The sequence below is a fragment of the Chlamydotis macqueenii genome, chromosome 1 (genome assembly GCF_036417535.1).
Source record: "Chlamydotis macqueenii isolate bChlMac1 chromosome 1, bChlMac1.mat, whole genome shotgun sequence".
NCBI classification, from domain to species: Eukaryota; Metazoa; Chordata; class Aves; order Otidiformes; family Otididae; genus Chlamydotis; species Chlamydotis macqueenii.
In genome coordinates, this window is record NC_141556.1 from 67798096 (window position 1) to 67814635 (window position 16540).

The window sequence follows — 16540 nt, forward strand, 5'->3', positions numbered from 1 at the left end:
CTGTAACTAAAAGAGGCTTGACAGAAGGAGGATATTTTTACTATGTCAAGTGTCAGCCCTTTGGATTTAATCAAAAGATTGTTTAAGTCTCTTTGCCTGTAATTTCTCAAGTATAGTCAGGCTCCTTATTTCTGTGGATTTTTCTTACAGCAATGGGCGAACGAAATATTTTTAATTGGCTGAGGAACTCTGGCACCAAAACTATTTTAATTACTTGTTTCTAAACATAGAATACGTATAGAATTTACTTTAATGCTTTATTAAATCTTGCTGCAACACTGAAATTTTCCATTTAGCCTAGACACAGTTTTACAGATTAAAAAAAATAAAATTGAAGGGAAAGCAAGCCCACGCTCTTTATTACGTTGCTCTTTTTTTAGAATGACAAAATTAAAACAACACCCACATAAAATATAATTGCCGATATCATTCCACTTCATTTTTCAGAGCCAAAGAAGACAAAATCCATCATTCCCACCTCCGAGTCAGCTGTTCAGTACTTCCGCCGAGATAACTGCTGTACCTATCTCTACCAGAAGAGGAGCCAGTGAGAAGAGCTGGGTGTTACGGGCTTCGCACTGAACACATTGGGCTCAGAGGACTAATCTTCTTGCATTTGAAGAGTTCTATGGAATGTGCTGGATCAGACACCAGGGAGGTGCTTTTTTACATAATTACCACAATTTTGGAGTAGAAAACTACCTTAGGCCCCCTGTGGCTATGCACTACTGGGCTGCAGGTCTCTCTTGCAAAGCTTTTGCTTAATTAACTAAGGGAAAAATATATTTAAGAACAATGGGTGAAAGGCACTTGAGTAAGAGAGGGGCTACACCCAAGGTCTCGTTTAAACCACATATGTAGACCACAGGGCGGTGGTTCCCCACCTGCAGGCCATTGACCTTTTGCAGTAGATCATATGGTAGGCGGCTATGCACAGACCTGGGAGCCGCCTGCCAAAGACTACTGATGATGCAAGTGGAATTCACCTAACAGCTCTATAGGCTTACACCACAAGGAATGATTTATCACTGTATTATTTTAGGTATATGCTCATGAAGTTACATCAGGCACCAAGCTGGAACAAGGTTTGCTGTCTACTCCTACTTACCCCATTCAAAGGGTTAGTAAAAATGCAGTGGGCAGTGGAAGAAAGCAGATCTCTGCTTTCATGTAGCTCCAGAAGGCAAAAACAATGGTGAAGATGGAGCAGCACAGACCAGGGTAGGTAATGGGACCCTGGTTGCCAGCCTGTGTTGGAGCTCTGCTACTATGTCCTACTACTCCTAACAATATAAAGCTAGCGTGGCATATGCCTGCTGATACTACAAATGACTCTTCATTCTGGTGTCTAGAGCGATGCACAAATACCTGTAGCCAAGTGTTGAGTGAAGCTGAACCCTTCCTGGTATTAGAGGAGATGTTGATGATCAATTGCTGGTGCCATTGGTCCTGGCAATGCAGCGAGGATGTGGCAGATTGAAGGATGAGTTAATCAGTTTCAATTCAGTCACTCTTCGCTTCTGATCAAATTACGCTGTTCAGCTCAGCATTGTTTTTGAGAGCGTCTACTATTGTGCCAATGTAGTTCAAGTGGCACACTAATGAATATACTAAATTAACTTTTGCAGTGCGGGCAAGCTCTAGAAGGCTGGAGCCATGCAGAACTCTTTACTGATGAGTTGTACAACAAAGTACGTCTTGTCCCCTTTGTGAAGACTGTATTGTTATTTTGTTGGTTGTTACAAGGAGTAGTAGTACAGAAAGATGTACAGGAAGCAACGATTACCATGTGGTATTAAATTTTATATCTGATGAATACAAGTATGTGAGTATTGCTCGGGTTGGTATTTTGTGGCTGGGGGCTGTGGAGCTCTGAAAGAGCCATTTGTGTTACGTTGTGCAGAAGGAGTTAAGGCCTCACATCAGCAACACACAACTTCCTCTAAACCGCTGGTTTAAAAGTAACTTTAAAAAAACCTATTTGAAATGCGGGAACATATTATTTACGTAGGGAAATTTCCTAATTTTTTTTTTTCCCTTAACATAATTTTTGATTTGTAGTTATCTGGAAGGCATGGTACGAAATCATTCGCCCCTCCTTCAGTACATTCCTGTTGACTTCACAAGACTGTTCTTGTAAGAAGGAAAGTGCTTGGTTTGGGTTTAATAGTACAAAAGAGGAACATGATATAAATAAACTAGATGAGTAGTGTGTGCCAATGCTTTGTTAACCCAAAAGTTCCTGATTTGTTTCAGTGCTGGCATGGGCTCTCGCTGCTCCTCTGGCCTTGATTCAACTGCAGCGGCCACAGCCATGACTGAAATGGCTGTAGGATAATGACCGTTTTCAGGGCACAGGCTGCAAATCTCATTTCCTTTAAATAATGGAGAGGACACATTTACATAGCGGTTATTTATGTTTTGGGTTGCTGGCCAATTAATGCCTCTTCAGGTGAACTAAACGAAGGGAAAAACCCCAACCTTCACTTGTTCGTAAAGTACTAGTGTACATAGTTGTTGTTGCCCACAATTTTGAAGAATTTTAAAGGCTGTCTGAAAACACGAAGTTAAATATTTAATATAGTAAATAAGTGTAACATAGAACTTGAAGAAACAAGCAACGGGCACAGACTCAGGGCCACTTCAACCTCCTGCGGCCCAGGCTGCCCTGGGGGCCGGGCGGGTGTGGAAGCCCCACCGCCCCAGTTTGGCAAAAGCCGGAATTGAGGAGGGCGAGGGAGGGAGGCTCCCTCGCTCCCCTACACCCCATCGGTGCCCGGGGCGATAATGGGAACGCCGGGAACCCCTCCTTCCTCACCCGGCCCGGCCACCGAGGGAAACTACAACTCCCGTGATGCTCCGCGCGCGGCGCGGTGCACGACGGGAGTTGCTACTTCCCCGCGGCGGTGGATAGAGGAGGGGCAGAGCCACCCCCCCAGCGCGGCCGGGCGCGCGTGCGCAGGGGCGGGCGGAAAAAAGGGGGCGTGGCCGACGGCGCTGGCACTCCCCCACCCCCCCGCCTGTCCTGTGTGTCGGTTTCGGGCTCCCGTCGCCATTTAGCGCGGAGACGTCCCCGGGGCGGCCGCAGCGGCTCCCGCTCCCTTTTCTCCCCCCCGTCCTCTCCGCCGCGGCGCGGGGGCGCCACCCGGACTCGGCTCACTTGTGGCGGTGCGGCGGTGGCGGGCGGCCCCCGGTGAGGAGAGGCGGCGAGCCGCGGGCGGGGGGCAGGAGGAGGAGGAGGAGGAGGAGGGTTTCCGGCTCCGTGCGAGGCGGCGGCGGCGGCCGCTGCTGTTGGAGGGAGCGCGGCCCAGGCCGGTCCGGCCGCGCGCGGGCGGTGGCTGCCTGCCGGGAGGTAGAGGCCGCGGCCACCATGGGCGCCCCTGTGAGGCGGGGCTGAGCCCCCGGGCCCCCTTTTCCCTGCCCCCTCGTCGGGGTGAGGGCTCTGGGCCTGCCCAGGCCTCCCCCGCCCGGTGCGAGTGTGACTGAGCGCGGCGGCTTCCTCCGCGGCAGGCGTGCGGGGCCTGGCCCCTGCTTCCCCTCCCTTCTCCGGGGACGTCCGGATCTACCCCGCTTTCGCTCCATCGCTAGGGAATAATTGTAGAGCGCTTCCCCTCGCCTTAAAGCAGCCGGGCGAGGCACCGGCCCCGGGGGCCTGCCTCGGGGCGCCTCCCGCCCCGCCCGGGCCCGGTCCTTGGGCTTTTCCTCCCCTCGCCGCCCCCCTCCCCAGCGCCCCGTCTCCGCTCTTAGTACTCCATGTCGGCCCCGCTGCCCGGCTCCCCGCTGCAGGATGGATGCAGACGCTGACCGGGGACCCACCCCGCCGGCCCAGCCTCCCCAGCAGCCGCCTCCCAGCTCCGCCGTAAGGAGCTCTTGGGACCCTCCTCTGTTGCAGCTGCAACGGCAGCCGCGGACAGGCGCGCTCCCCGCTCAGTGACCGGCCCCCTTCCCTCGCCTTCTTCCCCCGCCGCCGCCTCGCCCTAGCAGCGCTCCCCCCGGGGGCATGATGTCGGGGGGCGCCGCAGACAGCGGCAGCCCGGCCCCTCGCTTTCTGGTTCCCCCGCCGCCGCCGCCCAAGAACGGTTCCAGCTCGGACAGCTCCATCGGGGAGAAGCTGGGAGCTGCCGCTGTCGCCGCCGACCACGGAGCCGCCGGAGCCGGTGGAGCAGGCGGCGGAGCGGCTAGTGGAGGCCGTAGTGAGGAGTACCGGCGCCGCCGCCACACCATGGACAAGGACAGCCGAGGGGCGGCAGCCACCGAGCACCGCTTCTTCCGTCGTAGCGTGATCTGCGACTCCAATGCTACGGCCTTGGAGCTACCCAGTTTGCAGCCCGCAGCGCCCTCGGCCCCTGTCTCGGGAGGCAGCGCCGCTCCCTTGGTCTCTCCTCCCGAGTGTGTCAGCCGGACTTCTTACATCGCTGTCAGCGCTGCTCAGGCCCCCTTACTGCTGCAGCAGCCACCGCCGCCTGCCCCACTTCCCCTGGAAGGACAGTCTGCTCAGGAGCCCCCCGCCACAAAGGATGCCGCCCCGCTGCTGCCCAAGGAGGAGGAGGATGAGGCAACTGCGCTACCCCCCACCAGTGGGGCTGGCAGTGCGTCAGCTGCCAGCCGGGACTTTGAGGAGCGGAGAACACAGCAGGAAGACATTGAAGAGCTTGAGACCAAGGCAGTGGGCATCTCTCCAGATGGCCGCTTCCTGAAGTTTGACATCGAGATTGGAAGAGGCTCTTTCAAAACTGTGTATAAAGGACTGGATACGGACACCACTGTGGAAGTCGCCTGGTGCGAGCTGCAGGTAAAATAAATAAAAATGGTGAATTGCCAAAGCACAGTCACTCTCTCAGGTGCTAGGCTGTGTGCTTGAAGGGGGTAAAATCCATCAACTTAAGGTCCTCTTTGTTCAGACAGGGACCTGCGGACCTTACCTGAGGCACTTCTTTGGAAGAAAAGGACTCCTTCCTTGGAGTCAGTTTGCCTTTTAAGTCTTTTAAGCACTCTGCTCTCTAAAGAAATTTTTAGCTTTCTCATCAGAAAATGTACTAGTTTTTTCTTACGGCATCTTGTATTTTACGCCTCCAAAAGGTAGCTTGGGGGATTGTAAAAATATTTGTACAAAGCTTCAGAGAGGCTGAGGGAAGATGTGTAAGTGAATATCAACTGGAGCCAGCCTTATTTTTTCAAAACTTGTTTGTGTTTTCTTAAAAAAAAAAAATACTAAAATGTAAATTTTGCAGACATTTGATGTGTGTTTGGCAGTGGATTCTTGTAGAAGGTAACTCTAGAATATATACGAAGTTGTGTATTGCATCACGTCATTTAGTTTCGCAAAGCTGGTTTTTTTTCATTCTAGGTTCTAGGGTTCACACTTGATACAGGCACAAGGAAAGGAAGGAAGTAATTGTCTCCTTTCTGAAGCTTTTTTTTTTTTTTTTTTTAAAAAAAACCAAACAAACCAACAACCCTGAAGTTTAACCTTTCCAAATGACTGATGGATTAAACTGGACTAAGACACTATCTTCTGCCAAGTTTCTGGCCTGAGCAGAGCTAGAGTTCTGTAGAAGCCTGATCTAAGGATGGCAAGAACACCTTTAGTTCCCCACGAGTCAGAGCTTGTATAACCAAGACGCAGGTTGCTGTGCAACAACCTGAAAAGAAGTGGGAAGAGCTTGGAGTACCAGGAAGAAATACCTGGTGTACTAGTTTGTTTTCAAAGCCTCAGCATTAGATTGAAAGGATAGTGCTTGTGTTTTAGCATTGGGTTTTGGTACAATCCGTAGAGGGGTTCCTGTACTGTGGTTTTATTGCTGTGTGTATTCCCGTCCAGTTTAGGGCAGACAAAAGAGCATTGGGTCAAAATCCCAGAAGTCTTTGAGGGGTTTTTAAGCAGTCAGCTGCTCACAAGCGATTGATTGCAGTGACTGTACTGAAACTTTCTTCCCCTCAAAAGCAATTGATATCTATTCCGGTCAAACTGAGAATTTATTAAGAGATCTCTTGACTTGTTTTCGTGTTTGCTTTTGGATGATTGCTCAAGTATTCTGCCAGTATCTTAGTTGATTATGTTATTGCCATTATTCTACGCTTACTATGGAAGTACACTTCCAGTTTTCTTTGTGACCCTTAAGCGTACCCCACTCCTCCATGCTAGCTGTGTACTTGTTGTGGTGGTCTTTTGAGCATGAATTTTAAGTTAAAGAAGTGTAATGATCTGGTGTTGGGCTCTGCCTAAGCTTTTCATGTGCAGTTTGAACTGAGAAGAGATTAATAATCCACCAAAATTAAATTCCTTCCATTTGAAATTTTAATTTTTGCAATTTTGGAGTTCTTTGACTTTAACCCGTGAAATCTGTTTTAATCTTTACACTTTACTTACTGATCAGAAACTAATATCAGCTTGGCATCAGTCATTTTTCGCTAACATTGCCTCTGTTGAAGTGTCTTCATCATCATCAGTACCATGTGGACAAACTATCTAAAGAAGCACCTTCTTTTAGGTAATTTAATAAAGAAGCTCATTTATAAAGGGCATGTTGCTCAGCTTTCAATTGATTGAAGAATTTAATGAGTAGTATTTAAAATGACAGTGCAAAAAGCATGAATTAAAATATTTGTAAGGGAGAAATTTTTGACATTTTGCTGAGAAGTTAACTACATTACAGCAGTGCTTTGCGGGTTAAATTCTTCTGAAGGCTGTCACTTTCATAAAGAGAATGTGTAAAAAAAAATGACAACTTTGAAACAAAACTGTACATTTTATGGGTGTTAAAAGTACTTGCTAAATGAGCTAGACTCTACAGCTAGTAGGATATTTTCAGATTAAGTCCTGTTTTATTGTTTGTGTTTAGAAATTAAAGGAGGAACTTGGTATTTGTTGGCATGATGGGTACATCCTCTTCTTTATCTAGGAAAATACAATTGTTGACAGGTTAGTGATATTTGTTATGTGTAATTTATATCAAAATACAATCTGGATTTACAAAGATGGACTGAAATGTAGATGTCATTGGTTTTCCAGAATGCTGTGTTTTAAGGATTGGTGAACCTTCTAAAGCATAATTATTTTATTAGGGAAATGTGAATGATTTTCTTCCATGCTGTATTACACCAACCATAACTAACTGATGGTTACTTTTAATTGTCTTGAAACAACGTTCACTAGCAACAGAAGAGCTTTTCTTCTCTGTATTCACTCTAGCAAGCGTAGACGTCCTAGGTGTCCCACCTCTCTAGAGTCTTCTCAACAGTGCTACTCTAATGCTGCCAGAATGAGGCTGCTTAGCATCATTACACAGACTAAGTTTTTCCTCTCGTGGCTTGTCCAAAGTTGATAAAGGCATATCACCATTCTGACTGCAAGATGTAGGGTGAGAACAGTTTATACTTTTGCAGAGTCTTTGGACGTATGTTCTTTTAAAGCTTTTCTAGCATACCTCAAGTGCTGCAGTTTCCTTAATCTCTGCTGTTTGGAAGGAAGCAAGATGTCAGCTGCTTTCATCTCAGTTAAACTACAGGTTTTACATATTGGAGTAAATTCTGTAGTAGGAGTCTTGTGGATCGAGGACAGCACAGAAGACACTGTGATGGTCTCTGGCAGAATGACTTTCTAGTGCTGAATAATACAGCTATACCTAATTTTTATGTATGTACTCTGTAGTGATAAACTCTAAAATCTGAGAATATCAATATGCTTCCTTTCAAAGGGAGTTTGGTTGCTATTTTATCAGATGCGGCTTGGGTTCCCAAGTAGCTGATGATACTCTGGAGAATATTGCTCCACATCCTGAAGAAGGCTCTTGAACTGCATTGTAATGCCCCTTACACTTGATGTACTGAACTGCGGAGAAAATAGAAGAAGAGAAGAAGAAATAGAAGAAGAAATTCTGTGGGTGACCTAATGGTGTTCTTAGTGTTTCCAGCAAGGGAGATCTTGGCCAAGACTCTAGTTTTTTCTTGATCTGTCGGGGGAAGATGTGATTTGATGGAATTTAATATTTCAAGATTGCTTATAGATGTGTAACAAAATCCAAGCAAAGGTGTGACTGGTGGACTATCCTGGTTTACTTTGTGGCCTTTCTATATGAAGCAAATTGTAACTGAACCTAGTTTAAATATTGGATGCAGATATTTAAGTGTGAAATATCTGCCAAGGCACGAATATAGAGGAGCTGTGAAGAGCTCAGCAGCAACTGCTTAGGGCCAGTGCTCAGCTTCAGTTACTGCAAGGAAATTGTTAGTGTATTGTTAGCCTTCAAATTCTTTTATTCCCTTTGTATATGTTCACGTCAACTCTAGTTATTCTGAGTCAAGTGTGCCTCCTACTGTTGTCACTAGCACATCTCATAAATCGAGTGAAGTAGTAGTTAAGGTTACTGCTTTAATGGTCTTTAAGTAGGTAGAAGTTGGTGAAAGTGATCACTGGCTCTGTTTTCTATTTTAATTTGAAATAACTGTTCCCGTAAGATCATGTTACTGGTTTGTCTTTTCAAATTGCATTTCTGAGCAGTGAGTGTTCTGCCACCTCTGTGCAGTTTGGGTAACGTTGTGGCTAAAATGTGATGCCTTTTCTTGTTCCATTATCTAAGTGAAGCAATATTCTTATGCCAAAGGTAGCAAGAGTCACGTATCACATAGTTGAGGGTAAAAGCCAAATCTTAGGGGTCATCCTCTGAGTCCCTGTTTCAATTTGAGTTGGTTTTATATCAGACTGTCATTAAACTTTTGGTTTACAGAACAATACAAGATGGTGCAGTCACTTGCTGGATTGCAAAATCTTCTGTCTAGAATTATTACTCATTCAAATTAGTTCTTCTTGAAATATGAAAATGCACTTGATATGGAAGGTAAATTGGGCTCTTTTTTGAACTATGTATTTGTCAGGCATTTGCAGGGGGATTGGACTAGGTGACCTTTAAAGGTCCCTTCCAACCCAAACTATTCTATGAGTCTGTGATTTGAGATCTTATCTTCTTTCATTTGGACAGTATCTTCTCTTAAAGGAAGCATATTTTAGAAGCTGTTATTGGGAAGATATTTACATTACTTGAAAACATTCCTGGTAAACTGTGCATTTGAGAACTGCATCACTTGTCTGATGTATGCTGTATCACTCCTATGCTTTATTTCTTTGACAGAAAGGGTAGGTTGGTTGGTCAGCAGTTACAGTTCATGAATGCATCTTCTTGCTGATATGTCACTTTGCCCTTCTTACTGTGGCTTCAGTGCAGTGTTAGTCAGGTTGTTGTGCTTAGTGTGAGCTGCTGAAGGGGGAAAAGGAGGTTGAGAGCTGTCTCTAAGTGAGCTAGAGCTTTTGGGGGCAAGAAATGAGTTTGAGATGTGAAAGTAGTGCAAGAGGAGTACGTTGTACTCGTTACTACTTTGAGGGGAAGCCGAATGTGAATCTGATCACCTTTAGTTATAAATTTTCTGAGTAATAAACTAGTGCAGGTTACGCGTATGCAACTGTGTTGGAACTGTTAACTACAGACCAAGTGTAATGTACAAATCCTCCAACTTACAAATGGATTTTTCTTTACATAGGCAGTAGCAATGAAAAAACAGTTGAGAACAAATATAATGCCTTAAGCAAATGTGAACCGTGAGATGCTGTAGTGCACTCTGGTAAAAATGATAATACAACTGGTTGTCACTTTATTACAGGAAGTAGTGAGGTGCTAAATAACATTTCCATATGTCAGAATTTTTCTGAGTGTAACAATGTACAGAAGTTAGCTTAAAACTCACAATACAGGAAGTTGCTTGGATATGATGTATATCTTCACTTTTTGTGGCACTTCAGATTTAGCTGTACCTATCTCTATCTCTTAGAATTAAAGCTTTATTTAATACTGATTTTTAGGTCAGCAGACAACAATGGAATGTTATTTCTATACTCCGGTGTATAGACTCCACTGCAGGCTCACTATGATGAGTACCAGCTTACTGAAGTCAAAGTATAATTCTTAATCTCTTTACTTTTTGGACTGGCTGAGCTAGGAATGTTTCAGAAGCTGCACGTTCAAGTCTGACAACCAAAAAAGGTCTTGTAACACATAACTGTGGCATCCTGTAGTCTTTTTTTTTTTTTTTTAAGCTGGTTGCATACTACTCACTAGGAGGCGTGACTGCAAAGATACTGGCTCTGATACACAATCGTGTAGCTACATTAAAGTAAAATGGAAAACCAGATCAAAACCTTTGTGCAGTGAGAGGAAGTTGAGGAGTGTGGACTCGGAATTCATCTGTCTGTTAAGTGCTATTGGAAAAAGATTACATTCTGCTAGTTCTGGAGGAATAGTCAACATTCTGAAATGAATATACATTCTTTGAAAGCTCTAGCTGTGGTTTAATTCTGAATATTTAAAAATATGTTTTTATAAAACTTCTACTGAGACAGATCAAGCTCAAGTCTAATCCAGTATGGTGACTCCCATGCCTACCTTGTGCTTCGGATCAGTGTTTAAAATAACTACTAGTCTGTGTACATAACTGTATGTGGCTACAGCGACTGTAGCAGCAAGTGTGCCTCCCATGCATGACTACTACTGGGTCAGATGCATAATTATCAGAAATGTACATTAATAAAAGTATGTGACAATCTCTGTGAACATAATTCTATCCTTATTAGCTCTTTTTCTGTTCTCAACTCTACAAATTCCAAAATACTGAAAGCAAAAAGCTGTAAAACAGTAAGTGTATAATTGACTTATAACACTTTCAGGTTACACTGGATTTCCAAGTGTCTTCAGGTGTGCATGTGTAAGGAGTTTAAAATTTTGTACAGTAAAGTCTAAATTTTCTGTTGGCTTTCCATGCTGTAGCGTAGAACAAGTTACTGGTACTTAATGGCTTGAAATATTTGATGTGAAAATTTCTCCTTTGGCTAACGAACAAAAACCTAGCCGTATTCCTGAGTGTTTGTACTGTAATTGATACAATTGACAACTTGATAAATGACATGGGAAAGGAGCCAGACTAATTACCTGCAGAACTATAAACAGTGGTCAGGCTCCCTCAGATTTACAAAGGTGACCCTGAAGGAGAGAAGGGAGCTTTAAAGTACATTCTGGAGCTGCAGCTGTTAGGAGACCTCTACTTAGGAAAATAATCTTACCTCAAAGGGATATCACTTTTGGAGATGGCGATGGTTCAATTTGTAACTGGCTGGTTGCGAGGCAATAAATATAATCGGATAAGTACATTCTGAAAATGCAGCATTTCTTATGGAAATAAACAGGTTCTTATTTGTCAGTTTGGGTGGGTTTGAGAGCTGCAGAATTAAATCTCTTAAATGAGATTTGGTTTGGGCTATTGTTGTTTAAAATAAAAACGCTTAGCTTCATAACTAAACTTTTGAGGGCTAAGGAAAAGCATTAGGACTATAATCTTTCTTTGAAAGGGGGAAAAAAAAACAACCCCACCTGATAAAACTCCCTGGAGACATCCTGTATAGAGTCCTTTGAGAGCTGTCTAGCAGAGTAATAAATAAAACAAGCAGTAATAGATCTGTGGTAGTCTCCATGGATGCAGTGCAAGGTGCATGTAGATTCAGTACCTTTTGGTTAGCAACATCCCTCTGAGCCACGTGTCCTTTTTTTTGTTGTTGGGTTTTTTTGTTTGTTTCGTACCAGCAGCTTGTTAAACAGCACAGCTCCAGCTGTCACCCAGGTTCTCCATACTGCATGTGACAAAGCTTCTGCTAAGCAGTGGCAGCCTTGATGCTTCCTGTCATGCATCTCTTCAGAAACTCTTGCTTCCTGTGAAGATTAGCAACTTTTTTTTTTTTGAGATCACTAATTGATTCTTCCAAATCATGGTTGAGTTGTTCAGTTAACTGAAATAGAAGTTGAGTACTTCTCTGTTTCAGTCTTTAAGTTCACATTTTCAACCTTGTCTTAGTCTTGAGAGTTATTAACTTAAGAAAAATGTAAGTGCAGACATAATGGTTGTAACATTTGGCCTTTAAGAAAAAGAATAAATACAATGCAGGTTTGCAGTGCTTCTGCAGCTGGACGTAAGACTTTCTCTTGTAAGAGCATGTGTATTTTTTTTTTTTAATAGCAAATGGTAAAAAGCTACTGTTTGTGACTCTTGAAACTTTAGATAATGATTGCATGGTTTTAACTTGATCTGTGTACATCATGTCTGGAAAAACATTCTTCTGGTATACTTCAAACAATTCCTATTCTAAATAGCTGGATTTGTAGTGCAGTGTTGCTTGAAAATAAATTTATTGGAGTAGGTGAAGACTTTCCTCTAACATGAGGTGTCTGAAAATCTTTTCAAATATGATGTTAAAATTCATGTCCCAACAAATGAGTCTCAATTTTTAATGCTGATTTTGGTAAGTGTTTTTGTGGAGTAGCTTACAGTCCTGAGACTTTTTTCTAGCTGATTTTGAGTGATTCATGCTACGTACTGAAGCTTAAACAGTGTTTGAATTTCTTAAGTCAAGATACTATAGATATCCTTCTTTCTAGCTTACTTCCAACTTCCTCAGCAAATATATTTAGAAATTGCTGTACCAGCACTTCTCAAGTGTGGCTTTGGTTGCCCTCGTTATTCCTCTTGGGAGAGCCAGGGGAAGTGAAGCAGTGACTAGGAGTGAATCTGTGGCTCACTTGAAGTCATCCTTGAGAAAGGGAGCTTGCTCACTACTTGTCTTACGGGCACAACCTGCAGAATACTCCTTGACTCCATGCAGCAAAGGGTAAACTTTGTGCTAATGATATTCTATGCTATGCAATGCTGTCCTCTTAACCCAAAAGGAGAACATAGCAACATCTGTGATGATCTTGTTGCAAAGTCTTCCTTTTTCTAATAGGCTGGAGTAAAAATAACTGGGATGGAATACAGTGACCAGAAGAATTCAGATTTAGTTCTCAAACATGTTCTGAACTTTTCACCTAGTGATGACAGGTGCATTGCATACCCAGATTATTCTAAAGCACTTCCAGATTTGCCTGGGTAATTCCTAGTAGCACTGTGTGTTACTTTGCATGGCTTGCAAGCAACATAATTTGCTTTTAGTTTATTTTTCAGCAAAGGAAGCTGCGGCCTGCTAAAAAATAGACTTATGTTGCTAATTTGTTTTCCAGAAACTGTTTAAGTATTCATATCTACGTAAAGCAGTAAGCAATTTTTACAAGGATTACTCATTCTAAATCACTCAAAACCAAACTTGCTAAGTTTGCCTCCTTATCATTTTAGAGATAAGCAAGATCTTTGGGATTGCTACCTGCATTCTTGGTTTAGAAATCCTGCAAAAAGTGTATTTATACTTGATGGCCATCTGTCTTGTAACTAAAATATCTATGAGCTTTTAAGAGATGTCAGTGACACTGGAACTAATATTTTGGCCAGGGCTGTGTGTTTTAATGCAGAAGATGACATTTCTTTTTGTACTCAGTGTACCTTAAGAATATGAGTCTGAAATCATCTGGTTCATCTATTTGCAGTAGTCTAGGCAGCAATACTCTGGAGTGTCTGTTCTCTGGACAAGGTAACTATGGTGCTTTTCAAGTCTTCTGCTTTTGCAAGTGATTAGGACGACTCCTTTTAGCATGTTAGTGGTAAGATTAAAACAAAGAGGAAGCTCTGGAAACTCAGCTTGCAATGTGGATGCAGTGTTTTGAGCCGTAGTTCAGAATGGTTCAGATCCTATTGCCTCTGTTAATAAGCAGTCATTCATAGAAACTTCCGATAGCTGTTCAGTGGATAGCTATTTTTCTGCTTTAGGACAGCAAATGGTGTGGGGAAAAAAGCTTTATTAGACTCCTTGTATGAGGGAAAAGCTTTGTTTCTGTTTAGCTAGTTTAGATCATAATTTTCATCTGGATGGTTTTAGCCATTGCTAATTTTGTTGTGTCAATAGCTGAAGATAGGGGGGTTCTGATAGCAGATTTGAGGATACCAGCAGAAAGCAAAAAGCTACAAATGGATAAACTGATTTAAATGATTGATATTTTGTTACCACCATTTAGAAGCATTTGAAATAAGTAGAAATACTGATCTCTTTGTAAATGGGGTAAATCTGAAACAACTACGTAGGAATGCATGGAAGATAGTACAAAGGCCATACCACCAATTAAGTGTGTTTTGTCTGGTCTTGGCCAGTTGATATAGTCTCATGATAGTTTAAGACTGTCTAACTGACGGTGTTACCCAGTTTTCCTTGGACGTTTTCCTCTCTTAAAGTAACCCTGCAACTTGTTTCTGCTTTGCTGACTGTTGCTGACAAGTTTATGACCCAAATCTGAATGTATTTTAACTGCTTCTGTACTGGCAAAGACTTAATGACATACAAACAATAACCCACAAATATTGCTATTATAAGCTTCAGCAATCCAGGCTGATTATCTTGAGGATCTGCAAATCTGTGTACACTTATGTAATATGCATCTGTTAATGGCAATTTCTGAACTGTTAGCAGGTTTTGCTTAAACATTGCAAAATGTTACCATGTCTGTTTTCAAATCTGCTTCTTTTAAGTGAGACTTTATTCCTGCAGATATTTTCCAACAAAACTATTTTTGGTTTGTCTCTTTCTTTATTCAGCTACTTATGGTATGCTTTTATTTGGGAAATGTAAGTTGTGTATCTGTACAAAAATACAAGATGCTAACTTAATGTGCTCTGTTTTGCTATAGCTGCTTTGGACTCAGACCTTTGAGTTTTACCTAAAGAAAAAAAATATAAGTGAGATGAAACTTGGAGAGTTCTTAAGAAGCAGTCTGTTAAGACAAGTATCCTACAGTAAGAAATACTGTCTGAAAAGTGTGTGGTTTTTTCTTTTTTTTCCTATATATTACCCTCTCTGGATTTAGATGTGTAGAGAATTATAATATGTAGGATGGCCTTTGGGGGCATGTTTTTTATTTTCATTTGTTGTGATTTGGGGCATAGTTAGTTGTTACGTTTGCCAGGAACAGTGTGCTAAGAAACTGCAGAAATGTCTGATACAAAAATAAGACTTTAAGTTTAGTTTTAGAATGTTTTTTCTGTGGTTTTCTCTACTTCCTTTACATGCAGCTTGAGCTTTTTTCTGCAGATAGGCAGTTGAAAAGCAGAATGCAATTTCAGGTTGTCTGTACCTGGGGGGAGAAAAAAAAATCACACAGGGCACGTGAATTTGATTCCACCCCCCATCCCCCCACCCGCCCTTGATGGCAGCTGCGAGCCAGTTCAGTTGATAGTATGATTTCTTTTGCTGACCTCATTATACAAGCCTGAACGTATCTGAGAAGTTCAGTATTTACCTTCAGGAACAAAAAAAAAAAGTGAGGAGGCTCTGGGTTGCTGCTGAAGACTTAAATGCTGTAGTATATTAATAGATTGGGCATGGTCTATACCTGAAGATCTGTCATAAAAAACTGTATTTAGTACTCAAGCTTCCTCTGGGAAAAGGTGCATGCATTTGCGATGGGCTCCTGTTGGTTTTGTAGACTACGTGCTGTGTTCAGTATTTTTCAGTAGTTGTGGCAACAACCAAAATTTGTGAGAAATCTGAGGAGGAAGAACAAGGAATTTTGGCCTCTCAAGTTGTAGTCATCTTGTGTTAGCAGAAAGTGAAAAGATCCCAGGGAGTTCTGGTTGGAGTTACACTTGTGCTTGAGGTAAGTTTCGTGTACAGAACAAATAACTAGTTCATGTCCTGTGTTTAGGGACTTGGTTTTTTTCTGTCTATGTAGGAGAATGAATCTTTGCAGTTGCTGTAGACTGTAATGCAACCACTTAAGAATGGTCCTATAGTTTGTAATTTGTCCCTTCTATCTAAGTGTTAGTCATGGAAGCAATTTTGTCCAGATTAGTTTATTGATTTATTCAGGTAGTATGCCTATAAGCAAAACTTGATACAGTCAGATTAGACTAATATAACTTAACATATACTGTCCCCTTTCTTTTTTGCTTTTTTTAGACTGGTGATTTTTCATATAGTTGGTGTCCCTAGAGTTTCCAAGTTGTTTGCACGATGCATCAAATGGGATATAGAGCTTGCTGTAGAACTGTGTATGTGTGGGGAGGATTTAAAAAAAAAAGTGCCTCAGCAGTAATACATCATAAATTACAGTATATCAGTGCAACTGAACATGACTAAATGTATATGATAGCACTTACTTCAAATAGGAAAACCAAACAGTTGTCTACACCTTGGGACTAAAGTTCCAAAAAAAAAAAAAAAGGGGTTTTCTTCCTCTCATCTAGTATGAAATCTTACTTCTCAGATTTGGGCAAATCACAGAAAACTAAGCAGAATTGAAGTTTGATTTATTGATGTTGGAACCCTTAAATCTGTCATTACTGTTGATTTAAGTGGTTTCTTCTAAGGAACTCTGAGAGTTGAAAAGGTGTTTACAAGACAAAGGTGTAGAATAGCAAAAAATTTAGTATCTTAGGATGTGCATGACATGAATTTTTAAGTTTCAGGACCAGGCAAGTTTTAAACAATGAATAGATTCTGAAAAATCTCCATTTCTATGAATGGCTCATTAATGAAAATATAATTAATATAATACTTATACTAAGGTCTGTGGATTTCTTCGCTGCT

At 42.3% G+C, this 16540-nt stretch overlaps 1 protein-coding gene across 12 annotated transcripts in view; it reads left to right on the forward strand.

The window, feature by feature from the left end:
* Positions 1-3064: 3064 nt before the first annotated feature.
* Positions 3065-16540, forward strand: part of WNK1 (WNK lysine deficient protein kinase 1) — a 108545-nt gene continuing 95069 nt past the window's right edge. For 4 of the 12 annotated variants that reach the window (XM_086755437.1, XM_086755455.1, XM_086755445.1 and 1 more), the window contains exon 1: positions 3065-4792. In XM_086755437.1, the coding sequence (XP_086611563.1) occupies positions 4001-4792 (792 nt within the window). In that variant the 5' untranslated portion in view covers positions 3065-4000. The remainder of the gene's footprint in view (positions 4793-16540) is intronic. The other 8 variants (XM_086755485.1, XM_086755493.1, XM_086755498.1 and 5 more) reach the window with 5 other exon arrangements.